The following is a 26,027-nucleotide window of genomic DNA, read 5'->3' as shown; positions in this document are numbered from 1 at the left end:
GGGGGTCAGGAAATGGGAGGGGGTTAATAAGAAAAGCCAGCGATCCCACCCCCCGCTTGAAAGTGCGTGTGCACGGTCGCCGGGCCAGGACAGGACTGGGCTGTGATGCTCCACCTGGTCGAATTGCCTACTGACTCGCAGTCGAGGCTCGGGGGAGGAGGAAAAAGGACTTAGCAGTGGACGAGCACAGCTCGTGTATCCCCACAGCCAGAGAAAATGGGCAAAAGGCACCTATAAAAGAAACAGCATCTAAACATCTTCAGTCGCAGACAACTTGGATTTTTTGTTTTTAGATTCAACATAGTATGTTTTATTGTACATTTTAATATGGACAAAAATAATCAACTATTTAAATATTTTTGCTAAATGCACATTATTTGAATAAAAATGACAATTATGACAAAATACATTTTTTCTCTCTTGTATTCTATGTATATTAAAAATCTCATGCACTTCCTGTCCCCAAAACCGTACTTCCTGTTGTCACCATTGAGTCACACTTTTCATTGCAATTAGCTACGTTTAACATCCCCCATTCAATTTTACAGAAGCGAAATACTGCGGATGCTGGAAATCTGAAATTAAAACAGAATACGCTGGAAATGCTCAGACGAGGCAGCGTTTCTGGAGAGAGAGAAACCGAGTTAACGTTTCAGATCGATGTCTGATGAAAGGTTGAGTCGGTGTGTCTTGCTCTTTCCGCAGATGCTGCCTGACCTGCTGAGCCTCTTCCAGCATTTCCGGTTATTTCCCCATTCAATTCTTCTATGTCAACGGTCACGGTGCAGTTGCAAGCTCTGGCCACTAGGCTGCGCTGTGGATCTCGAGTTTCAGAAATGTCTCCCGCTCAACTCCCGTCGACACCTTGCATTCATCAACTGACCGTGCCAACACCATGGGGAATTTACTGACATATAAATACGTGCTCTGGTTTGACACAGGTTCCCAGTAAAGTCTTTCAGGGAAGCAAGAAGGACGTTGAGTTTTTCCCCCCCTCAGGTGAGTCGCTGAGCTCTAAGATCGATCGACCAGCCTGGCCCGGTCAAGCGGTTTCGGTGCCAGCAGTGACCTCGGTGCCCCTTGGTTAGTGATGGGCAGTAAGGAAGCTGGGGTTTTTGGGGGTGGAGGGGAGGGGAAGGGGAGAAGGGGGAAAACACCCAATGGAAAACAGGAGCATAACATTCAGAGTTCAAACAGGAGACCTCTCGGCAAATACAATAGGTAAACCTAGAAAACTTTAGACGGGTAAAATTAAGTATGCATTTGCAATTTGGATTTTTTTTTTGCCGGCCGCCAGCTCCCACAAACAGCAATGAGATAAATGACCAGTTAATCTGTGTTTTCAGTGATGTTGGTTGAGGGATAAATGTTGACTGGAGAACAACTCCCCTGCTCTCCTTCCAATAGCGGCAGTGGGATCTTTTATGGCACCTCTGACAGCGTGGCACTCCCACAATACTGGCACTGGGAGAGTCGGCCTGGATTTTGTGCTCGACTTTCCGGAGTGGGGCTCGAACCCACGACCTTCAGACTTGGAGGCGAGAGAGAGTGCGGCCCACTGAGCCACGGCTGACAGAAAGTGCCCCGTGGGATACGAGGCGGTCAAGAAATTCAGGCGGCCATTCCTGTTCCGGAGCCTTGCTGGAAAATGTGGGCGTCGCGATCTCGACGAAAAGTATATATTCAGTGGCGATGCCCCCGTGAGCGAACAGCCTGCAGACCCCGGTTGTCTGGACTCACATGCACTCAACGAATGGCCACTTGGAGAAGGTGCTGGGCCAGTGGCTGGAATTGGCATGTTCGGGAGAGGGGAAGATAACTGAAACCGCACTTCCCCCCCCCCCCCCCCCCCCCCACCCCAAACATTGTGGCAAATTTTTAAAATTGAGGTTAGCACCACTTCCCACCCTGCGCTACACTGCCAACGGATCAGCGGCGTCTGGATCATCTGCTCTAGCTTCGCGACATGGACACATGTTCGACTCACAGGTTACGCAGTTCGCTCCGACGTCTCCGGGACCTGTGGAGCACGACACCCTCGAGTGGGCCTGTTCTCTGCCGGGGGTCGCCGTCGCACTGGATTTGGCCGCAGTACCAAATCGGCGTGGGCGGAAACCGTTGCCCCCTGCCTCCCCCCCCCCCCCCCCCCCCTCCGGTGCCGAGCGGAAAAGGTCACAGTGCAGACCGGGGGGTCGCAGTCAAACAGCGTCGTCACGCTTTACGCGCGCGACATTCCGCATGTTGCAATTTGCCGTCGCGGTACTGCAGCAAGAGTCCTGTGAATAGCCCCTCCCCCAAGTCCCACGGTCTCTGAGCAGATTCCAATGATCGTTTGTCCCTAACCAGCCTTCCAGTTGGGAGAGGGGAACGAATGATGGACATGAAATTTAGTCTCTCCCACCACACTTGCAGTTCAAAGAGGACAGCATCGCTCTCTACCTTTTCAACCCATCCTCTGGTTGAAACCTTCAAAGATCGACCGCTCTGCCAATGCCACTGGGGAAGTGGGCACCTAAAATGGATGCCCAGGCACCTAAAATGGATACCCGGCACAGCTCTACGTTCATTAGGAAAGAGGACAATCCTTCCATGCCCGCACGACTCTTGCCCCACCTCTTGCTGGGGAAAGGTGGGGTGGTTTGTGGGTTCCTAGTTCACTCAACCCAGCCGTCTGTCTGTGTCTCCCCCCATTTACTATCTTAGCCTTCCTAGGAGGCAATGCGTTGATTGGAGGCCGTGGGGAGGCCTAGCCTGCCGCGCCCGACGGCACTTTGGGGGGGGGGGGGGGGGCGCAATGGGAACAGGCAACAACCTACCGCCTGGCTCGGGCGGCACTGCCCTCCACCCGCTCGCTCGTGCCAGTTTAACGCCACAAACACTCTTACATAAAACAAATCACCTCCGCCGCGGCGGAGGAACAGTAACAAACGGAGGTGCTGAGCGGAAGCCCCGGGCGGGAGGCTGCGTCGCAACAACGCAAGACAAGGTGGCCACTATGGCGGGCGGGTCCAAGCTCCCGTCGGGCGCCGGGATACGAAGCGCCGGCCTCCGCCTCACATGTACTGCGGGTTGGATACGCTGTCCAATTCCACTTCGATGGAGACAACGTGGTGGCCTGGGATCATGGCCAGTCCCAGCACTCGAGGCTCACCTTGCGCCAAGCAATCTGCAACACAAGAACACAAGAATTAGGAGCTGGAGTCGGCCGTATGACCCCTGGGGCCTGCTCTGCCATTCAATAAGACCACGACTGATCTTCGGCCTCAACTCCACTTTCCCACCCGATCCCCGTATCCCTTGATTCCCCAGGAGTCCAAAAATCTATCGATCTCAGCCTTGAATATACTCAATGACTCCGCCTCCACAGCCCTCTGGGGCAGAGAATTCCAAAGATTCACCGCCCTCTGAGTGAAGAAATTCCTCCTCATCTCAGTCTTAAATGGCCGACCCCTTATCCTGAGTCAATGCCCCCTGGTTCTAGATTCTCCAGCCAGGGGAAACAACCTCTCAGCATCTACCCTGTCAATCCCCCTCAGATTGTCTCAATGAGATCACCTCTCATTCTTCTAAACTCCAGAGGGTATAGGCCCAATCTACTCAATCTCTCCTCATAGAACAACCCTCTCATCCCAGGGATCAATCTAGTGAACCTTCGTTGCACCGCCTCTAAGGCGAGTATATCTTTCCTCAGATAAGGAGACCAAAACTGTGTACAGTACTCCAGGTGTGGTCTCACCAAGGCCCTGTACAATTGTAGCAAGACTTCCCTACTGTTTTACTCCAACCCCCTTGCAATAAAAAAAAAGCCGACCCCTTATCCTGAGACTATGCCCCCTGGTTCTAAACACTCCAGCCAGGGGGAAACAACCTCTCAGCATCTACCCTGTCAATCCCCCCTCAGAATCTTGTATGTTTCAGTGAGACAACGGAGGAGGGTGGAGGGGAATAAAAATAAACTTCATTCCTCTTTCTCCCCCGGTCTCCAGAAACAGTAGGATACAAGTTGGGAGGACGTTGTGGTCGAACTGTGCAATGACCTCGTCGAGAAGTGCATCCAGTTCTGGCTACCAGAGACACGAGGAAGATATTCAACTGCTGCAGGCAGTGCAGGGAAGAGCCACGAGGCTGATGCACCTTGTCAAACAACCTTTATCAATCACTGGTTCGGCCTCATCTGGAGTACTGTCCCCAATTCTGGGGACCGCACTTTAGGAAGGATGTCAAGGCCTTGGAGAGGGTGCGGAGGAGATTTACTAGAGTGGTACCAGGGATGAGGGACTTCAGTTACGTGGAGAGGCTGGAGAAGCTGGGATTGCTCTCCTTAGAGCAGAGAAGGTTAAGGGGAGATTTAACAGAGGTGTTCAAAATCATGAAAGGTTTTGATCGAGTAAATAAGGAGAAACTGTTTCCACTGGCAGAAGGGTCGGTAACCAGAGGACACATAATTGTTATAAGAACCAGAGGTGACATGAGGAAACTATTTTTTTTACGCAGCGAGTTGTGATCTCACTGCCTGAAAGGACGGTGGAAGCAGAGTCGATAGTGACTTTCAAAAGTAAGACTTGAATTTATATAGCATCTTTCACGACAACCGGATGTCACAGAGTCATACAGCACAGAAAGAGGCCCTTCGGCCCATCGTGTCCACGCCGGCCATCAAGCCCTGTCTATTCTAATCCCATTTTCCAGCACTTGGTCCGTAGCCTTGTATGCTATGGCGTTTCAAGTGCTCATCTAAATGCTTCTTGAATGTTGTGAGGGTTCCTGCCTCGACCACCCTTTCAGGCAGTGAGTTCCAGATTCCAACCACCCTCTGGGTGAAAAGGTTTTTCCTCAAATCCCCTCTAAACCTCCTGCCCCTTACAAAGCGCTTTACAGTCAATGAAGTAAATTTGAAGTGTAATCACTGTTGTAATGTAGGAAACGCGGCAGCCAATTTAAACACAGCAAGCTCCCACAAACAGCGATGTGATCATGACCAGATAATCTGTTTTAGCGATGTTGATTGAGGGATAAATATTGGCCAGGACACTGGGGAGAACTCCCCTGCTCTTTTTCAAAATATAGTGGCCATGGGATCTTTTACACCCACCTGAGGGGTCAGACGGGTCTCATCCGAAAGACGGCACCTCCGACAGTGCAGCACTCCCTCAGCACTGCACTGGGAGTGTTGTTACCTCTAGACTTGACTATTCCAATGCACTCCAGGCCGGCCTCCCACATTCTACCCTATGTAAACTTGAGGTGATCCAAAACTCAGCCGCCCCGTGTCCTAACTCGCACCATGTCCCGTTCACCCATCTCCCCTGTGCTCGCTGACCTAATTGGCTCCCGGTTAAGCAGCGCCTCGATTTCAAAATTCTCATCCTTGTTTTCAAATCCCTCCATGGCCTCGCCCCTCCCTATCTCTCTAATCTCCTTCAGCCCCACGACCCCAGAGATATCTGCGCTCCTCTAATTCTGGCCTCTTGAGCATCCCTGATTATAATCGCTCAACCGTTGGCGGCCGTGCCTTCAGCTGCCTGGGCCCCAAGCTCTGGAATTCCCTGCCTAAACCTCTCCGCCTCTCTCCTCCTTTAAGACGCTCCTTAAAACCTACCTCTTTGACCAAGCTTTTGGTCACCTGCCCTAATTTATCCTTAGGTGGCTCGGTGTCAAATTTTTTTGTCTTCTAACACTCCTGTGAAGCGCCTTGGGACGTTTTACTATGTTAAAGGCGCTATATAAATACAAGTAGTTGTTGTTGGCCTCGATTTGTGCGCTCAGTGAGCGCTACCCACTGAGCCACATCCGACACTACTAAAAAGGGAAATGGGATAAATAATGAAGGGGAAAAAAATGACAAGACACCCTTGTTGGCTCTCGGGTACCTGTTGGTTTCAAGTACTCCTGGGCCGAGCCTAAAATGACATTGCAGTCCCGGTCGGTGCAGAGGAAGAGGCCAATCAGCGTCCTGCCGTCCGTCATCCGGATCCGCATGCTTTTATTTAGCAAGCTCTCCAACATCTGCCTGGCGTGCGAGTACATTGACCCATCGCTTCCTCGCATGTCCTGACCCTGTGAAGGCACAAACAGAAGAATGAGCGCCAACTGCAGGCTCCTAAACGGCTAGTGTATAAAGAACATTGCAGCCAGTGAAGGGCTTTTTGAAGTGGAGTCACTGTTGTAATGTAGGGAAGTGCAGCAGCCAATTTGCACACAGCAAATCCCACAAACAGCAATGTTTATAACGATCAGATAATCTATTTTGTCGTGTTGTTGACGGAGGGATAAATATTGGCCCAGGACACCGGGGAGAACTCCCCCTGCTCTTCTTCGAAATAGTGCCCATGGGATCTTTTACATCCTCGGTTTCAGCCGGTGGCTCAGTGGGTCGCACCCTCGCCTCCGAGTCAGCAGGTTGTGGGTTCAAGTCTCACTCCCAGGACTTGAGCACATGAATCTAGTCCGACACTCCCAGCGCAGTGCTGAGGGAGCGCTGCACTGTCGGAGGTGCCGTCTTTCAGAGGAGATGTTAAACTGAGTTTGCCCTCTCAGGTGGACGTAAAAGATCCCATGGCGCTATTTCGAAGAAGAGCAGGGGAGTTCTCCCCGGTGTCCTGACATCGGCCACTTAGAACAGTGACTACGCTCCAAAAAAAAGTACTTCATTGGCTGTAAAGCGCTTTGAGACATCCGGTGGCCGTGAAAGGCGCTATAGAAATGCAAGTCTTTCTTTGTCTTTTTCGGTTTAACATCTCATCAGAAAGACGCGCTTCCTAATTTCACTCCTAATTTTGAGACGATGCCCCCTAGTCCTAGAATCCCCAGCTAGTGGAAATTTCCCTCCATCTACCTTATCTGTTCGCCTTAATAGCTTGAAAACTTCGATCAGATCACCCCTTAACCTTCTAAATTCCAGAGATGGTCCGGTGCTGAGCGCGCACTCCCTGCTTCGGGCGGCCAGCTCTCGCCGCTCGCTCCCGCAACCGGAGCGAAGTGTTCGGCGAGTCGGGCAGAGGCAGCGCAGCGCGGCGAGCAGCAGCAGCAGCCACGACGACCCGCTGCAGCACATCGGCCGGCAGCTCCTCGGCGGGAAGGCATTCCGACTGGGAGGAGGGGAGCCGAGCATGGCGGCCAGAGGCCGGACCGTGAGCGGGAGAAGCAGGCCCCGGGCCGTCGGACCGTGGAGCCGGCGACGGTGAGGAGGAGGCCGCGGCGACCGGAGCATTCACATCCCGACGATGTGTTCGGCGAGTCGGGCGGAGGCAGCGCAGCGCAACGAGCAGCAGCGACAACGACCCGCTGTAGCACGTCGGCCGGCAGCTCCTTGGCGGGAAGCTCGCAGTCCGACTGGGGGTGGGGGGGGGGGGGGGTGGGGGGGGAGAAGCCGGGCATGGCAGCCAGAGGCCGGATCATGAGCGGGAGAAGCAGGCCACCACACGTGGAGCCGGCAACAGTGAGGAGGAGGCCGCGGTGACGAAGAGGACGGAGCGGCTGAGGGACATCGTGCTCCCACTGCCACTGGAAGCCATTGTATTGACTTTCTGAACACGGCGCTGTAATAGCTGACGCGTCCCAACGGGGAGTAAGCATTCCATTGTAATTGTACTTGTACTGGTTACACATGGCAAATAAAATTGAATTGAATTGAATACAACCCTAGTTTGTGTAATCTCTCCTCGTAATTTAACCCTTGGAGTCCGGGTATCGTTCTGGTAAACCTACGCTGCCCTCCCTCCAAGGCCAATAGATCCCTCCGGAGGTGTGGTGCCCAGAACTGCCCACAGTGCTCCAGGTGTGGTCTAACCAGGGTTTTGTACAGCTGCAGCATAACTTCGACCCCCTTGTACTCTAGTCCTCGAGATATAAAGGCCAGCATCCCATTAGCCTTTTTGATTATTTTCTGTACCTGTTCCTGACATTTTAATGATCTACGTCCCTGGACCCCCCAGTCTCTCTGGACCTCTGAAATAACAACAGAAAACGCTGGAAACACTCAGCAGGTCAGGCAGCATCCATGGAGAGAGAGAGAGAGAGAGAGAGAGAGAGAGAGAGAGAGAGAGAGAGTTAACGTTTCAGGTCTGGGACCCTTCGCCAGAACTGGGAAAAGTTCGAGACGTTAAGAGGTTTTAAGCAGGTGCAGAGGCGGGGAAAGGTGAGGGGGGTGGTAGAGGAAAGAACAGAAGGGACGGTCTGTGATAGGGCGGGAGGCAGGAGTGGTTAAATGCTGCAGAATCATCAACAGCCGCCATGTGAAAAAAGAGGGGCAGGGGTTAATAGTCTGAAATTGTTGAACTCGATGTTGAGTCCTGAAGGCTGTAAAGTGCCTAATCGAAAGATGAGGTGCTGTTCCTTGAGCTTACGTTGAGCTTCGTTGGAACAGTGTAGGAGGCCGAGGATGGTGAGGACTGACTGGGAGTGAAGCGGAGAATTAAAGTGACAGGCGACCGGAAGCTCGGGGTCACCCGTACGGACTGAACGGAGGTGTTCCGCAAAGCGGTCGCCCAATCTGCGTTTGGTCTCCCCAATGTAGAGGAGACCGCATCGTGAGCAGCGAATACAGTATACTAGATTGCAAGAAGTACAAGTAAATCGCTGTTTCACCTGGAAGGAGTGTTTGGGGCCCCGGACAGTGGGAAGGGAGGAGGTAAAAGGGCAGGTGTTGCATCTCCTGCGCTTGCACGGGAAGGTGCCGTGGGAAGGAGATAGGGTACTGGGGGTAATTGAGGAGTGGAACAGGGTGTCTCGGAGGGAACGATCGCTTCGGAATGCTGAAAGGGGAGAGGCGGGGAAGATGTGTTTGGTGGTGGGATCACACTGGAGGTGGCGGAAATGACAGAGGATGATCCGTTGAATGTGGAGGCTGGTGGGGTGAAAGGTGAGGACAAGGGGAACCCTATTGTGGTTCCGGGAGGGAGGGGAAGGGGTGAGAGCAGAAGTGCAGGAAATAGAACGGACACGGTCGAGGGCCATGTCAACCACGGCAGAGGGGAAATCCTCAGTTGAGGAAAAAGGAAGACATGTCGGAAGCACTAGTGTGGAAGGTGGCATCGTCAGAGCAGATGCGGCAGAGACGGAGAAACTGGGAGAATGGAATAGAGTCCTTACAGGAAGCGGGGTGGGAGGAAGTGTAGTCCAGGTACCTGTGGGAGTCGGTGGGCTTATAGTGGATGTTTGTCGATAGCCAATCCCCAGAAATGGAGACAGAGAAGTCGAGGAAGGGAAGGGAAGAGTCGGAGATAGACCATGTGAAGGTGAGAAATTGGAAGCGGAGTGAATGAAATTGTCTAGTTCAGGGCGAGAGCAGGAAACGGCACCGATAGTCATCAATGTACCGGAAAGAGAGGCGAGGGAGGGGACCTGAGTAGGACTGGAACAAAGAATGTTCTGCATATCCCACGAAAAGGCAGGCATAGCTAGACCCATGCAGGTTCCCATAGCAACACCTTTAATTTGGAGGAAGTGATTGAAGTCAAAAGGAGAAGTCCTTGCCATAGAGGAAGCGCAGCAAAGGTTCACCAGACTGGTTCCTGGGATGGGGGATTGTCCTAGGACAAGGAGATTGAGTAGACTAGGCCTATATTCTCTAGAGTTTAGAAGAATGAGAGGTGATCTCATTGAAACATATAAAATTCTTAAGGGGCTTGACAGGGCTAATGCTGAGATGTTTCCCCTGGCTGGGGAATCTAGAACACGGGGTCAGAGTCTCAGAATAAGGGGTCGGCCATTTAGGACTGAGATGAGGAGAAATTTCTTCACTCAGAGGGTGGTGAATCTTTGGAATTCTCTACCCCAGAGGGCTGTGGATGCTCAGTCGTTGAGTATATTCTAGACAAAGGTCGATAGGTGTTCTGCGGTGAGTGTCTCACCTCCTGACTCCCCAAAGCCTTTCCACCATCTACAAGGCATAAGTCAGGAGTGTGACGGAATACTCTCCACTTGCCTGGATGAGTGCAGCTCCAACAACACTCAAGAAGCTCGACACCATCCAGGGCATAAGAGATTAGCGTGTAAAGTTAAGGCACATGGGATTGGGGGCAAGGTACTGACTTGGATAGAGAACTGGTTGGCAGACAGAAAGCAAAGAGTTGAAATAAACGGCTCTTTTTCCAAGTGGCAGGCAGTGACTAGTGGGGTACCGCAGGGATCGGTCCTTGGACCCCAGCTATTCACAATATATATTAATGATCTAGACGAGGGAACTAGATGTAATATCACCAAATTTGCAGACGACACAAAGCTGGGTGGGCGTGTGTGCTGTGAGGAGGATGCCGAGAAACTCCAGGATGATTTGGACAGGTTGGGTGATTGGGCAGAAGCATGGCAGATGCAATATAACGTGGATAAATGTGAGGTTATCCACTTTGGTAGCAAAAACAGGAAGGCAGATTATCTGAATGGCAATAGATTGGGAGAAGGGGAAGTGCAAAGAGACCTGGGTGTCCTTGTGCACCAGTCGCTGAAGGTAAGCATGCAGGTGCAGCAGGCGGTTAAGAAGGCAAATGGTATGTTGGCCTTCGTAGAGAGGGGGTTTGAGTACAGGAACAAGGATGTCTTGCTGCAGTTGTACAGGGCCTTGGTGAGACCACATCTTGAGTATTGTGCGCAGTTTTGGTCGCCTTATCTGAGGAAGTACGTTCTTGCCATGGAGGGAGTGCAGCGAAGATTCACCAGGCTGATACCTGGGATGGCAGGAATGACGTATGAGGAGAGATTGGATCGATTGGGCTTTAGAAGAGTTTAGAAGAATGAGAGGGGATCTCATTGAAACATAACATTCTGACAGGACTGGACAGACTAGATGCAGGAAGGATGTTCCCGATGTCGGGGGAGTCCAGAACCAGGGTCACAGTCTAAGGATAAGGGGTAGGCCATTTAGGACAGAAATGAGGAGGAATTTCTTCACCCAGAGAGTGGTGAACCTGTGGAATTCTCTACCACAGAAGGCAGTAGAGGCCAATTCATTAAATATATTCAAGAAGGAGTTGGATATATTTCTCAAGGCTAAAGGGATCAAGGGGTATGGGGAGAAAGCAGGGACCGGGTACTGAATTTGGATGATCAGCCATGATCGCATTGAATGGCGGAGCAGGCTCGAGGGGCCGAATGGCCTACTCCTGCTCCTATCTTCTATGTTTCTATGTAGGGCAAAGCAGCCTGCTTGATTGGCACCCCATCCACCACCTTAAACAGTCACTCCCTCCACCACTGGCGCACCGTGCGCCATCTACAAGATGCACCACTGCAACTTGGCAAGGCTTCTTCGGCAGCACCTCCCAAACCCGCGACCTCTTCCACCTAGAAGGACAAGGGCAGCAGGCGCATGGGAACACCACCACCTCCAAGTTCCCCTCCAAGTCACACACCATCCTGACTGGGAAATATATCGGCCGATCCTTCATCGTCGCTGGGTCAAAATCCTGGAACTCGCTCCCTAACAGCACTGTGGGAGCACCTTCACCACACGGGCTGCAGCGGTTCAAGAAGGCAGCTCACCGCCACCTTCTCGAGGGCGACTAGGGATGGGCAATAAATGCTGGCGACGCCCACATCCCATAAAACGAATATTTAAAAAATCTCCTGCTCCTGTTTCTTATGTTCCCCCTCACCTTCACACGGTCAGTCTCTTCCCTCCCTCGACTTCTCTGTCTCCATCACTGGGGATGAGCTATGGACCAACATCCACTCCAAGCCCTCCAGCTGCCTGGACCACAGTTTGCTCCCCTGGACTTACTCTTTGGGAGCCGCCGCTGTTTCTGGTTTGTTCACCAGAGGAGTGAAGCGAGAGGCTGGCGGACAATCCGTGCCGGTGAAAAAACCCTCCCCGAGACCCGGCCAGGAAAGTGTTCCTCCTCCCGCCACCCCAGCACCGGAGGGCCCAGAAGAAGTCAGCCTGCTCTTACCCCAGTGCCGTTGCGCTGCTCCTCCCTCAGCTCGCCATTCTCTCCCAGCCGGGTCGCCGACGCCGCCATTTTACAGCTCTGTGCCCCGCAGTGGGCCACAAAAACCTCGCGAGAACAATTGGTTTGCCCCGCAGCCGGGCCCCAAACCTCACGAGAACAGCTCTGTGCCCCGCACTGGGCCCCCAAAACCTCGCGAGAACAGCCCTGTGCCCCGCATTGAGCCACAAAACCTCGCGAGAACAGCTCTGTGCCCCGCACTGGGCCCTAAAACCTCGCGAGAACAGCTCTGTGCCCCGCATTGAGCCACAAAACCTCGCGAGAACAGCTCTGTGCCCCGCACTGGGCCCCAAAACCTCGCGAGAACAGCTCTGCCCCGCACTGGGCCCCAAACCTCGCGAGAACAGCTCTGTGCCCCGCATTGCGCCACAAAACCTCGCGAGAACAGCTCTGTGCTCCGCACTGGGCCCCCCAAATCTCGCGAGAACAGCTCTGTGCCCCCCCCGCACTGGGCCGCAAAACCTCGCGAGACCAGCTCAGCCAAACATCGCGAGATCTGTGCGCTGGAACAGCCCCTGACCCCTGACGCTATATAACCAATCTCTTACTGTTTCTTAAATATCCACCCGTCACGCTATTTTATAACAAAAATAACTGTTAAAAACCGACGAACGCCGTCATCAGAGGACGCAGATTCTGTGTGTTTTTTAAAATTCAGCGATGCATGCTGGTAGTTGTAGTTTCCGGCGCCGCGGGAGGACCGGAAGTGGCTGCGAAACGGACTACAACTTCCGGTGGAGGCCGGGGCCGTCTCCATGGTGACGGGAGGGACGCGGGGAACGGTCAATGCTGCACTCCCGCTACTACACCGCCGGCGAGGTGGCCGCGCACAGCACGGTGGACGACCTGTGGGTCTCCTACCTGGGCAAGGTCTACAACCTGACCCCGCTGGCGGAGCAGTTTAAAGGTATCTGGAGCTCCTTCCCTCGCCTCTGAGTCAGAAGGTCGTGGGTTCAAATCCCACTCCAGAGACTTGAGCACAAAAATCCAGGCTGGCAGTGCTGAGGGAGTGCCACACTGTCAGAGGTGTCGTCTTTTGGATGAGACGCTAAATCGAGGGCTCCCCCACCCCAGCTCTCTCAAGTGGGTGTAAAAGATCCCACAGGCTCTATTTCAAAGAAGAGCAGGGGGGAGTTCTCCCCAGTGACCTCGGCCAATATTTATCCCACAATCAAAAAGTCACTAAATCTGGTTATTTATCGCATTGCTGTTTGTGGGAGCTTGCTGTGCGCAGATTGGCTGCCGCGTTTCCCTACATTACAACAGCGACTACAGCCCAAAAAAAGTACTTCATTGGCTGTAAAGCGCTTTTAGGACAGTCCGGAGTTGGTGAGGGGCGCTGTAGAAATTCGAGTCCTGTCTTTCTTTGCACAAGGTTGAGCAGGTTGGGCCTATACTCATTGGAGTTTAGAAGAATGAGAGGTGTTCTTATTGAAACATATAAGATTCTGAGGGGGCTTGACAGGGTAGATGCTGAGAGGATGTTTCCCCTCGTGGGGGAATCTAGAATTTGGGGGCACAGTTTCAGGATTAGGGGTCGCCCATTTAAGACGGAGATGAGGAGGAATTTCTTCTCTCAGAGGGTGGTGAATCTTTGGAATTCTCTTCCCCAGAGAGCTGTGGAGGTGGAGTCATTGAATATATTCAAGGTGGGGATTGACAGATTTTTGATCTACAAGGGAGTTATGGGTTATGGAGAACAGGCAGGAAAGTGGTGTTGAGGCCAAGATCAGATCAACCATGATCTTCTTGAATGGCGGAGCAGGCTCGAGGGGCCGAATGTCCTACTCCTGCTCCTGTTTCTTATGACTGCTCCTTCCAAGAGCCGGCACAGGCACAACGGGCCGAATGGCCTCTTTCTGTGCTGTAAGATTCAATGATTTGATGTTGAATGTAATTCATTGGCTGTGAAGCGCTTTGGGACATCCCTGAGGTGGTGAAAGGTGCTGTGGAAATAAATGCAAGTCCCTTTTCAATGATTTCCAGATCTTCTCTCCTCCCTCCAGGCTCTTTTGTGGGCTACGCTACCATTGCCTGCATCGTCCCCGGGCTAGGGGAGGGTGGCAGGCGAACTCGCCCAGCGTCTGATTGCTCTCAAGTGAGCCCTTGTGAAAAATGCAGATGGGACGTTTGGGCTTTTTTTTTGGCTGTGCTGATTCTGTACCTCTTCCATTCAGGTGACATTCTGCTCAAGCCCATTTTAGAAGCGGCCGGACAGGACATCAGCCACTGGTTCGATGAGAAGACTAAAGACGTAAGTACCGAACCTCATCCGGGAGGAGAGGGGAGGGGAGGGGGCTGATGACAGACGGAAACAACTGAAGCCTTTCAGCAACCATCTAAGCAATGCACCTCTCCCACTGAGGACTACAGTCCCCAACACTTACCCTGTCCATGTTTATCCCAGGCAGCCACCTAAATCGGGCAAATGGTACTGACTGTTTGCAATAGGCGCCAATTAGAAAGGTGTATTAATCCGCGTTGACAAACGCAGGACTAATAAAATTACCTCGAATGTGCAGCACAGAAACAGGCCATTCGGCCCGACTGGTCTATGCCGGTATTAATGCTCCACGCAAGCCTCCTCCCGCCCTACTTCATCTCACCCCATCAACATCTCCTATTCCTTTCTCCCTCATGTACTTACCTAGCTTCCCCTTAAATGCATCTGTGTTATTCGCCTCCCATCTACATTTTGCACAAGGGTTTCAATAACCAGGGGGCAGAGATTTAAAGTAATCGGTAGAAGGATTAGAGGGGAGTTGAGAACTTTTTTCACCCAGAGGGCAGTGGGGGTCTGGAACTCACTGCCTGAAAGGGTGGTAGAGGCAGAAACCCTCGTCGCATTTAAAAAGTACTTGGATATGCACTTGAAGTGCCGTAACCTGCAGGGCTACGGACCAAGAGCTGGAAAGTGGGATTAGGCTGGAGAGCTCTTTTTCAGCCGGCACAGACACGATGGGCCGAGTGGCCTCCTTCTGTGCTGTAACTTTCTATGATTCTGTGGTATCCTGCTCTTGCTTGCTATCCAGTGACCCCTGGTGGAGAGTGTGTGCATGGCATTGCGAACCGGACTGGGCTCGGCTCCGATGCCTCTCACGACTGAATTGCCTCAAGACCCTGTAGAGCGGGGGCAAAGTTAGCAGAGTGCCCCAGGAGCCGATGTGACCACACCCCAGCCAGAGTCAGTGCCTTCAGAAGTAAGGAGGGTGGAAATGGGAAACCTAAATAGACTGACTGGTCTCGCCGTAAGAACCTACTTCCTACAGAGGAGTGAGGAACATCGGAACAGGAGGAGGCCATTCAGCCCCTCAAGCCTGCTCCGCCATTCAATGAGATCATGGCTGATCTGCGACCTAACTCCATATACCCACCTTTGGCCCATATCCCTTAATTCCTTTGGTTAACAAAAATCTATCAATCTCCGATTTAAAATTAACAATTGACTGAGCAACAGCTGCCGTTAGCAGAAGAGAGTTCCAAACATCTACCACCCTTTGTGTGTAGAAATATTTCTTAAATTCACTCCTGAAAGGTCTGGCTCTAATTTTTAGGCTATGTTCCCTAGTCCTAGATTCCCCAACCAGCGGAAATAGTTTCTCTCTATCTACCCCCTAAAAAAGCAAATGATTATTTAAATGGAGAGAGATGACAAAATGTTGAGGTACAGAGGGATCTGGGGGTCCTTGTACATGAAACACAAAAAGTTAGCATGCAGGTACAGCAAGTAATTAGGAAGGCAAATGGAGTGTTGGCCTTTATTGCAAAGGGAATGGAGTATAAAAGTAGGGAAGTCCTGTTACAATTTTACAGGGTGTTGGTGAGACCACACCTGGAGTACTGCGTATAGTTTTGGTCTCCTTATTTAAGGAAGGATATACTTGCATTGGAGGCAGTTCAGAGAAGGTTCATGAGGTTGATTCCTGAGATGAAGGGGTTGTCTTATGAAGAAAGGTTGAGCAGGTTGGGCCTATACTCATTGGAGTTTAGAAGAATGAGAGGGGATCTTATTGAAACATATAAGATTCTGAGGGGGCTTGACAGGGTGGATGCTGAGAGGATGTTTCCCCTAGTGGGGGAATCTAGAACTTGGGGGCACAGTTTCAGAATAAGGGGGCACCCATTTAAAACGGAGATGAGGAGGAATTTCTTCTCTCAGAGGATCGTGAATCTTTGGAATTCTCTTCCCCAGAGAGCCGTGGAGGCGGAGTCAGTGAATATATTTAAGGTGGAGAGAGACAGATTTTTGAACGGGAAGGGAGTCGAGGGTTACGGGGAGCCGGCAGGGAAGTGGAGTTGAGGCCAAGATCAGATCAGCCATGATTTTATTGAATGGCGGAGCAGGCTCGAGGGGCCAAATGACCTTCTCCTGCTCCTACATCTTATGTTCTTATGTTATGTTCTCTCAGTCAGAAGGTTGTGAGTTTAAGACCCACTCCAGACACTTGAGCCCGTAATCCAGGCCGACACTCCCAGTGCAGTACCGAGGGAGCGCTGCACTGTCAGAGGTGCTGTCTTTCGGATGAGACGTTAAACCGAGGGCCCCGTCTACTCTCTCGGGTGGACGTAAAAGATCCCACGGCCACTATTGGAAGAAGAGCAGGGGACTTTGTCCTGGGGCGAATATTTATCCCTCAACCAACATCACTAAAACAGATTATCTGGTCATTATCGCATTGCTGTTTGTAGGATCTTGCTGTGCATAAATTGGCTGCCGCGTTTCCCACATTACAACAGTGACTACACTTCAAAAGTACTTCATTGGCTGTAAAGCGCTTTGGGACGTCCTGAGATGGTGAGAGGCGCTATAGAAATGCAAGTCTTTTTATACAGTGTAGAAATGGAGTGCGAGTGGAAAGACTTGCTCCTTTCACGACCTCAGGACGTCGCAAAGCGCTTCACAGCCAATGAAGCGTAGTCACTGTTGTAACGTTTGTGCACAGCAAGGTCCCACAAACAGCAGTGTGATAATGACCAGATAATCAGGGTTTTTTTTTTAGTGATGTTGCTTGAGGGATTATAGTGGCCGTGGGATCTTTTACATCCACCTGAGAGATCAGACGGGGCCTCGGTTTAACGTCTCATCCGAAAGACGGCACCTCTGACAGTGCAGCACTCCCTCAGTACTGGCACCGGGAGTGTTAGCCTGGGATTATACGCTCAAGTCTCTGGAGTGGAGACTCGAACCCACGACCTTCATGACTCAGAGGCGAGAGTGCGCCACCCGCTGAGCCCCGGCTGACTACCAGTAGTAGTCGAGGGCTCAGGGTGCTGGAATTACTTTCCTCACGTAACGTTAGTGCATTGGCTGGAACGAGAGTCAGCCCACGGAGGCTGACGTTGCCAGAGAGTTCCAAGCAGCTTACAGGTTACCAGAGGAATCCACAAAGAAACAAAAAAGGATTCTCTTCATTTCCAACACAGGTACGCATCGAGATTGACCAGTTCACCAATTGCCAGAAGTACTACACGCCTCGAGGCCGCTTTATCCACATCCCACCACCTCTGCCGCAGAGCAACTGGTTTAATGATTTTGGCAAACCGTGGTGGAAAGATCCCAAGTACGAGGTTGGGTATTTAAGTGTAAAAACCAGACACATCTGCATTATCAATACTCTAACATCCCAAGAACAGGTGATCGAGGTACTGAATGGCTTTATATCTGTGTTCATTTTAGAATTAGGGGTTGCGGGGGGAGGACAACATCAGTTTGCTAAAGTGGGGGAGGGTGTTGGGTAATCCTGATCCTTTTAATAAACAGATTTGTGGAAGCTAGAGACAGTAATATGTCTGACAATTAACTACATTTATCGTTGTTTCGAAACATTCATCTTGCGACTACATACCAAGCAGGACACCGAGTCCTACATCTAGATACCCACGCGTAAAGCTCTCCCAGGAATCTGGAGCGATTCACTGGGGTCTCTCAGTCCCTCCCTCAGGGAGATATCTGTGCACTGATTGGGGTCTCTCAGTCCCGCTCTCTCAGGGAGATATCTGTGCACTGATTGGGGTCTCTCAGTCCCGCTCTCTCAGGGAGATATCTGTACACTGACTGGGGTCTCTCAGTCCCGCTCTCTCAGGGAGATATCTGTACACTGACTGGTGTCTCTCAGTCCCGCTCTCTCAGGGAGATATCTGTACACTGATTGGGGTCTCTCAGTCCCGCTCTCTCAGGGAGATATCCGTGCACTGACTGGGGTCTCTCAGTCCCTCTCTCTCGGAGATATCTGTGCACTGACTGGTGTCTCTCAGTCCCTCTCGCTCAGGGAGATATCTGTGCACTGATTGGGGTCTCTCAGTCCCGCTCTCTCAGGGAGATATCTGTACACTGACTGGTGTCTCTCAGTTCCTCTCTCTCAGGGAGATATCTGTACATTGACTGGGGTCTCTCAGTCCCGCTCTCTCAGGGAGATATCTGTGCACTGATTGGGGTCTCTCAGTCCCGCTCTCTCAGGGAGATATCTGTGCACTGATTGGGGTCTCTCAGTCCCTCTCTCTCAGGGAGATATCTGTACACTGACTGGTGTCTCTCAGTTCCTCTCTCTCAGGGAGATATCTGTACATTGACTGGGGTCTCTCAGTCCCTCTCTCTCAGGGAGATATCTGTACATTGACTGGGGTCTCTCAGTCCCTCTCTCTCAGGGCAGTATCTGTCCACTGACTGGTGTCCATCAGTCCCTCTTTCTCAGGGCAGTATCTGTCCACTGACTGGCGTCTCTCAGTCCCTCTCGCTCAGGGAGATATCTGTACACTGACTGGTGTCTCTCAGTCCCTCTCTCTCAGGGAGATATCTGTACACTGACTGGTGTCTCTCAGTCCCTCTCAGGGAGATATCTGTACACTGACTGGTGTCTCTCAGTCCCTCTCGCTCAGGGAGATATCTGTACACTGACTGGTGTCTCTCAGTCCCTCTCGCTCAGGGAGATATCTGTACACTGACTGGGGTCTCTCAGTCCCTCTCTCTCAGGGAGATATCTGTACACTGACTGGGGTCTCTCAGTCCCTCTCTCTCAGGGAGATATCTGTACACTGACTGGTGTCTCTCAGTCCCTCTCGCTCAGGGAGATATCTGTACACTGACTGGTGTCTCTCAGTCCCTCTCTCTCAGGGAGATATCTGTACACTGACTGGTGTCTCTCAGTCCCTCTCTCTCAGGGAGATATCTGTACACTGACTGGGGTCTCTCAGTCCCTCTCTGCCAGGGAGATATCTGTACACTGACTGGGGTCTCTTAGTCCCTCTCTCTCAGGGAGATATCTGTACACTGACTGGGGTCTCTCAGTCCCTCTCTGCCAGGGAGATATCTGTACACTGACTGGGGTCTCTTGGTCCCTCTCTGCCAGGGAGATATCTGTACACTGACTGGGGTCTCTTGGTCCTTCTCTCTCAGGGAGATATCTGTACACTGACTGGGGTCTCTCAGTCCCTCTCTGCCAGGGAGATATCTGTACACTGACTGGGGTCTCTCAGTCCCTCTCTGCCAGGGAGATATCTGTACACTGACTGGTGTCTCTCAGTCCTTCTCTCTCAGGGAGATATCTGTACACTGACTGGGGTCTCTCAGTCCCTCTCTGCCAGGGAGATATCTGTACACTGACTGGTGTCTCTCAGTCCCTCTCTCTCAGGGAGATATCTGTACACTGACTGGGGTCTCTTGGTCCTTCTCTCTCAGGGAGATATCTGTACACTGACTGGTGTCCCTCAGTCCCTCTCTCTCAGGGAGATATCTGTACACTGACTGGGGTCTCTCAGTCCCTCTCTCTCAGGGAGATATCTGTACACTGACTGGGGTCTCTTGGTCCCTCTCTCTCAGGGAGATATCTGTACACTGACTGGGGTCTCTCAGTCCCTCTCTCTCAGGGAGATATCTGTACACTGACTGGGGTCTCTCAGTCCCTCTCTCTCAGGGAGATATCTGTACACTGACTGGGGTCTCTTGGTCCCTCTCTGCCAGGGAGATATCTGTACACTGACTGGGGTCTCTCAGTCCCTCTCTGCCAGGGAGATATCTGTACACTGACTGGGGTCTCTCAGTCTCTCTCCCTCAGGGAGCTATCTGTACACTGACCGGGGTCTCCCAGTCCCTCTCTCTCAGGGAGATATCTGTACACTGACTGGTGTCTCTCAGTCCCTCTCTCTCAGGGAGATATCTGTACACTGACTGGTGTCTCTCAGTCCCTCTCTCTCAGGGAGATATCTGTACACTGACTGGTGTCTCTCAGTCCCTCTCTCTCAGGGAGATATCTGTACACTGACTGGTGTCTCTCAGTCCCTCTCTCTCAGGGAGATATCTGTACACTGACTGGGGTCTCTCAGTCCCTCTCTGCCAGGGAGATATCTGTACACTGACTGGGGTCTCTCAGTCTCTCTCTCTCAGGGAGATATCTGTACACTGACTGGGGTCTCTCAGTTCCCTCTCTCTCAGTTGATATCAGTAGACTGGGGTCTCTCAGTTCCTCTCTCTCAAGGAGATCGCTGTACACTGTCAGAGAGGGAGGTTGCTGGGGTGATACTGGCTGTGTGAGAGGGCCGAGTGACCCGGTGAGGGAGGTTGCCGTGGTGACACTGGCTGTGTGAGCGGGTCGAGTGACACAGAGGGAGGGCCGAGTGACGCGGAGGTAGTCTGGCGTTGGATTCACTGGCTCCACTTTGATGGGGGAGCACAGCACCCAGTGGGAGTGTAAGTGAAGGAAGAGTAGGACGGTGGGGGGCTGCTCACGTAAGCAGTGACATAGAAGGGTCTGGGTGGCGGGCTGGGGAATGGGATTAAGCGGAGAGCATGATGGGCCGAATGGGGCGAGGATAAGGTACTGGGATTAAGGGAATAGCTCTTTTGGGGAGGTACAGATGGGCTGAATGGCCTCCTTCTGTGCTGTAAGATTCTATAAAGGCATAGGGGGAAGGGAATAAGAAGAGAATTTCTGTGAGCAATGAGGCAGGAGATCAATCTACCCCGATTTTTTTTGTTAAATAGATATGTTTCCAATCTGTGTGGTGTTTCTTCCCCCCCCCCCCCCCCCGCCCCCAACCCCCCAAACACGGCCTGGCCAGGTGTGCAGCGAGGAAACCATGAACGACATACTCGAAAGGTACCTGACGTACAACGCTCACGCGGCCAGCTACACGTGGAAATACGACGGGGAGCGACTGAAAATGGACAGGACCCTGGCGGAGAACGGGATCGAGGACGAGGACGAGACGTTCTACGACCTGCAGCTGGAGCCCGACGACTTTCGCCAATCCATTCTGCTGTACTTTAATGACGATCTAACCGAACTCTAGGGCTCTGGCATCGTGATTCTGGGTAATGCCGACTCTCGTACGTGTCTATGTTAACTGTACAGATTATTATCGAGTTGTACAATAAAATGAGCCCTTTTTTTATTGATTATTTGAAAGTGCGCCTACCAACTAGCGGTGAGATTCCTGCTATGAATCCTCTCATCCCTTTTGAGTATTGCGAACAGCATAGATGCATTTAAGGGGAAGCTAGTTAAAGAAAGAATGACTTGCATTTATATGGCGCCTTTCACGACCACCGCACGTCTCAGCGCTTTACAGCCAATGAAGTACTTTTGAAGTGTAGTCACTGTTGTAATGTGGGGAATGTAGTTAAGTACATGAGGGAGAAACGAATAGAAGGATAGGCTGATGGGGTGAGATGAAGAGGGGTGGGAGGAGGCTCGTGTGGAGCAGGAACACCAGCATGGACCAGTTGGGCCGAACGGCCTGTCTCTGTGCTGTAAAATTCTATTATCCCTTCATTTTCTCCTAACCTCTGAGTCAGAGAGTTGTGGGTTCGAGTCCCACCCCAGAGACTTGAACACAAAAAAAATTCAGCCTGACGCTCCCAGTGCAGTACTGAGGGAGTGCTGCACTGTCGGAGATGCCATCTTTCGGATGAGACATTAAACCGATAGCTCTCTGAAAGACTAATCCCATGGCACTATTTTGAAGAAGGGGGGGGTGGTGGTGGAGTTCTCCCCGGTGTCCTGGGGCCAATGTTTATCCCTGGACCAACATCACTAAAACCGGTGATCTGGCCAGTTATCGCATTGCTGTTTGTGGGAGCTTGCTCTGCACAAATTGTCTGCCGCGCTTCCTACATTACAGGAAACTTTTTTTTTATCCGGGACCGACGTGGTGCCGGTTCATCAAAAATTCCGGATAACCGAGAGCTATAGTTAAAAGATACGGAGAGCTGACAGCTCCGTATAAAGCAACAAACCCTGTTGCTTAGCAACAGGTGCAGAACAATGGCCACAAGTTCCAAGCGTCTCTGTAGCTTAGCAACAGTTGCAGCCACACCCTTGCACAGCAACAGATCGAGGAAGGCAAGTACAATGTGAAGTAAAACTTACCTGAACCTACTCCTGAATTTTGCCGGTTAACCGAGATTTCCGGTTATTTAGGTGCCGGTCAATCGAGAGTTTCCTGTACAACCGTGACGACACTTCAAAAGGACTTCACTGGCTGTAAAACGCTTCTGCACGTCCTGAGGTGGCGAATGGCGCTGTGTAGATGCAAGACGCTCCGTCAATGGGGGCAGTGAGAAGCAGCCAAGTCAATTTCCCCAGACCCCTGGTCCGTCAATTACCGAGTCCGAGTTCTGCTAACCCAGCATCGACTGTGGAACGAACCCGGGGCCTTCTCGTCCTGTTTGGCTTGGCGCTGCAGCAGGCAGTGAATTTCTCCCCTATAGCATGGAGGCAGCCGCTGCTGAAGCCTTTTTCAGTTTAGGCCTTTTGGAATTACTCATGCAGTAATCTTCTTTCTGAATTCCTTGGAAGACTTTGGGTGTCAGCTGTGTCTCAGTGGGTAGCGCGCTCTCTCGCCTCTGAGATTGCAGGTGGTGGGTTCGAGTCCCACTCCAGAAAATTGAGCACATCATCCAGGCCGACGCTGCCAGCGCAGTGTGAAGGGAGCGCTGCGCTGTCGGAGGTGCCGTCTTTCGGATGAGACGTTAAACCGAGGGCCCCGTCTGCTCTCTCAGGTGGATGTAAAAGATCCCACGGCCACTATTGGAAGGGAGTTATTCCCGGTGTCCTGGGCCAATATTTATCCCTCAACCAACATAACAAAAAATAGATTATCAGATCATCATCACATTGCTGTTTTTAGGGATCTTTCTGTCTGAAAATTGGCTGTCAACGTTTCCTACATTACAACAGTGACTACACTTCAAAAGTACTTCATTGGCTGTAAAGTGCTTTGGGACGTCCTGAGGTTGTGAAAGGCGCTATCGAAATGCAAGTTCCTTTTAGACTATCCACCCACACCACCCCCGCCAGATTATCTTTCTTTTTCTTATTCCTGGGATGTGGGAAGCCGGCAAGACTGGCATTTATTGTCCAGCCCTGAGAACATGGAGGAGGCCATTCAGCCCCTCGAGCCTGCTCCGCCATTCAACTAGATCATGGTTGATCTGTATCTTAACTCTATTTACCAGCCTTGGTTCAGTAACCCTTTATACCCTTACCCGGCAACATCTAAATCTCAGGTTTGAAATTTTCAATTGACCACCCAGCCTCAACAGCCTTTTGGGGGAGAGAGTTCCCGATTTCCACTACCCTTTGTGTGAAGAAGTGCTTCCTGACATCACCCCTGAACGGTCTGGCTCTAATTTTAAGGTTATGCCCCCTTGTTCTGGACTCCCCCCACCAGAGGAAATAGTTTCTCTCTATCTACCCTATCGACTCCTTTAATCATCTTAAACACCTCGATTAGATCACCCCTTAATCTTCTAAACTCGAGGGAATACAAGCCCAGTCTCAACCCCACCTGGCCTCATAATTTAACCCTTTCAGTCTGGTGAATCTGCCCTGCTCCCCCTCCAAGGCCAGTGTATCCTTCCTGAGGTGCGGGGCCATAAATATAAGATAGTCACTAATAAATCCAATAGGGAATTCAGGAGAAACTTCGTTACCCAGAGTGGTGAGAATGTGGAACTCGCTACCACAGGGAGTGGTTGAGGCGAATAGCAGAGAGGCATTTAAGGGGAAGCTAGATAAGTACGTGAGGGAGAAAGGAATAGAAGGATAGGCTGATAGGGTGAGATGAAGCTCATGTGGAGCATAAACTCCGGCATGGACCAGTTGGGTAATATGGCCTGTTTCGGCGCTGTAGACTTAAGTAGAAGGGGAAGGTCAGTGGGCAGGCAAGCGGGTGGGGGGAAATCTCAGCTTAAGTGACCCCTGCAGCTAAGGACACAATGGCCCAGAAATTCGGGTCGGGGGCTTCCCGTGGGTGCAAGCCCCCGACCTGCACTTACCTTGCGCGCCGGCAATTGAGCTGTAGGGCCCCGTGGAATTCCGCTCCGGGGCCTGGCCCAGCTGCCGGCGCGCTGTGCTTGCGTGTCCCAGGGGCGTAGTTAGTGCGATGCGTCCCCTGGGATCACGTGGGCCATGGGCAGCCAATCGGCGCAGGGAAAAGCCCATTCATAAGTAGTGACAGGAAGACCTGTCAAAACTTATAAATACTACGGCCCCAAAATAGTAGTAAACCTTCAAATAAATTAAAAAAAATCATCACACTTTTTAAATAAACTATAAATTACATTAAATAACTATTTTAAACAATAATTTAAATTTTTGAAAAAAATAATTTTATATTCAAACGGGGCTAAAAATAAACTTGCTTTAAAGTATTTAAAAATAATAAACCTGTGGAAAAAATGTTTTAATTTTAATTAATTGACCACTTACCTTTTAAAATGCAGGCCTTACGCCTGGTTTTTACATTTCTAAAATCTAAAGACGTACCCTCACAGAAAAACCTGTAAAAAAAACGTAAGTTCAAAGCGCACGCATTCGACCTCTGAACCCCTTCGTTCAGAGGATCGGAAGTGCCGGATTCCCGCGCATGCGCAGTGCATGCAAGAAACTGTTACTTCCATCGGGCTCACGCGTGAGTACCCAGTGCCTACTCACCCGTGGAGACCCGAATTTCTGGGCCATAATGTGTGTGGGTGTCTGCTGTAAATGGCTGTCTCGAACTGCAAGAGAATTCAGCCAGCCAGGTTCTACAGAAAAACCTCAGTGTTTCTGTGTGAAATACTGCAAGGTGATGGATGAGGAGAACCTAGCAGGAAGCGTATTGATTTAAGTGCAGTTTGTCCTATAGCTTACCAACGTGCTACATAAGCTGAGTGGCCGGACTGACTCTAAGTGCTCTGAAAAGTAAGATATTAAAATATAGCCAGGGTGTCCTGGCCGGCCTCCCACGTTCCACCCTCCGTAAACTCGAGCTCATCCAAAACTCGGCTGCCCCGTGTCCTAACTCGCACCAAGTCCCGTTCGCCCATCACCCCCTGTGCTCGCTGACCTACCTTGGCTCCCAGTTAAGCAATGCCTCGATTTTAAAATTCTCATCCTTGTTTTCGAATCTCTCCATGGCCTCGCCCCCCCCTCCCTGTCTCTGTAATCTCCTCCAGCCCCACAACCCTCCGAGATATCTGCGCTCCTCTAATTCTGGCCTCTTGAGCATTCCCGATTTTAATCACTCAACTGTTGGTGGCCGGGCCTTCAGCTGCCTGGGCCCTAAGCACTGGAATTCCCTCGCTAAACCTCTCCGCCTCTCTCTCCTCCTTTAAGATGCTCCTTAAAACCAACCTCTTTGACCAAGCTTTTGATCATCTGCCCTAATATCTCATGTGGCTCGGTGTCAACTTTTGTTTTATAACACTCCTGTGAAGCGCCTTGGGATGTTTTACTATGATATAAATGCAAGTTGTTGTCATCTCCTCGTTGAGTCTGCAATGTGTTGTATTGGTTAGAAATATAGAACAATAGGAGCAGGAGTCGGCCATTCGGCCCTTCGAGCCTGCTCCGCCATTCAATATGATCATGGCTGATCCTCCAGCTCAATACCATATTCCCGCTCTCTCCCCATACCCCTTGATGCCTTTTGTGTCTAGAAATCTATCCATCTCCTTCTTAAATATATTCAGTGACTTGGCCTCCACAGCCTTCTGTGGTAGAGAATTCCACAGGTTCACCGCCCTCTGAGTGAAGAAATTTCTCCTCATCTCAGTCCTAAATGTCCCACCCAGTATCCTGAGACTGTGACCCCTCGTTCTAGAAC

General features: G+C 51.3%; 2 protein-coding genes across 6 annotated transcripts; one reads left to right on the top strand and one right to left on the bottom strand.

Annotated features, from left to right (window-relative positions):
* Positions 1–274: 274 nt before the first annotated feature.
* naa38 (N-alpha-acetyltransferase 38, NatC auxiliary subunit) lies at positions 275–24,715 on the bottom strand. 4 transcript variants are annotated; one of them, XM_085977275.1, is made up of 3 exons: positions 24,650–24,715; positions 5,871–6,057; positions 275–3,166 (listed from the first exon to the last, which is right to left on the bottom strand). In XM_085977275.1, exons 2-3 carry the CDS (start codon positions 6,046–6,048, stop codon positions 3,054–3,056), a joined length of 291 nt encoding a protein of 96 aa, XP_085833401.1. In that variant the 5' UTR covers positions 6,049–6,057; positions 24,650–24,715; the 3' UTR covers positions 275–3,053. The 4 variants fall into 4 exon arrangements, with proteins under 4 accessions (XP_085833401.1, XP_085833398.1, XP_085833400.1 ...); XM_085977272.1 differs by lacking the exon at positions 24,650–24,715 and adding an exon at positions 11,886–12,137; XM_085977274.1 differs by lacking the exon at positions 24,650–24,715 and adding an exon at positions 11,717–11,856.
* Positions 12,670–21,333, top strand: cyb5d1 (cytochrome b5 domain containing 1). Of its 2 annotated transcripts, none has more exons than XM_085977269.1 (4): positions 12,670–12,849; positions 14,120–14,196; positions 17,367–17,585; positions 21,005–21,333. In XM_085977269.1, the coding sequence occupies exons 1-4, from the start codon at positions 12,729–12,731 to the stop codon at positions 21,203–21,205; spliced, it is 618 nt and encodes a 205-aa protein (XP_085833395.1). In that variant the 5' UTR covers positions 12,670–12,728; the 3' UTR covers positions 21,206–21,333. The 2 variants fall into 2 exon arrangements, with proteins under 2 accessions (XP_085833395.1, XP_085833394.1); XM_085977268.1 differs by having other exon boundaries at positions 12,675–12,849; positions 20,997–21,333.
* Positions 24,716–26,027: the final 1,312 nt, after the last annotated feature.

This window comes from Somniosus microcephalus, unplaced genomic scaffold (assembly GCF_052327205.1).
Source record: "Somniosus microcephalus isolate GS21.2 unplaced genomic scaffold, FLI_Smic_1.0 unresolved_chr4, whole genome shotgun sequence".
In the NCBI taxonomy this organism is placed as follows: Eukaryota; Metazoa; Chordata; class Chondrichthyes; order Squaliformes; family Somniosidae; genus Somniosus; species Somniosus microcephalus.
Note: the sequence above shows the minus strand (reverse complement) of the source record. Positions and strands in the feature narration are given on the sequence as shown.

Coding starts and splice junctions, on each gene's coding strand:
- cyb5d1 (XM_085977268.1), top strand. CDS start 12,729: ATGCTGCACTCCCGCTACTACACCGCCGGCGAGGTGGCCGCGCACAGC. Junction 12,850..14,119: donor GCTGGCGGAGCAGTTTAAAG/GTATCTGGAGCT, acceptor TCTTCCATTCAG/GTGACATTCTGCTCAAGCCC. Junction 14,197..17,366: donor TCGATGAGAAGACTAAAGAC/GTAAGTACCGAA, acceptor TTTCCAACACAG/GTACGCATCGAGATTGACCA.
- naa38 (XM_085977272.1), bottom strand. CDS start 11,954: ATGGCGGCGTCGGCGACCCGGCTGGGAGAGAATGGCGAGCTGAGGGAG. Junction 6,058..11,885: donor AGCAGCGCAACGGCACTGGG/GTAAGAGCAGGC, acceptor GTGCCTTCACAG/GGTCAGGACATGCGAGGAAG. Junction 3,167..5,870: donor GGAGTACTTGAAACCAACAG/GTACCCGAGAGC, acceptor CTTGTGTTGCAG/ATTGCTTGGCGCAAGGTGAG.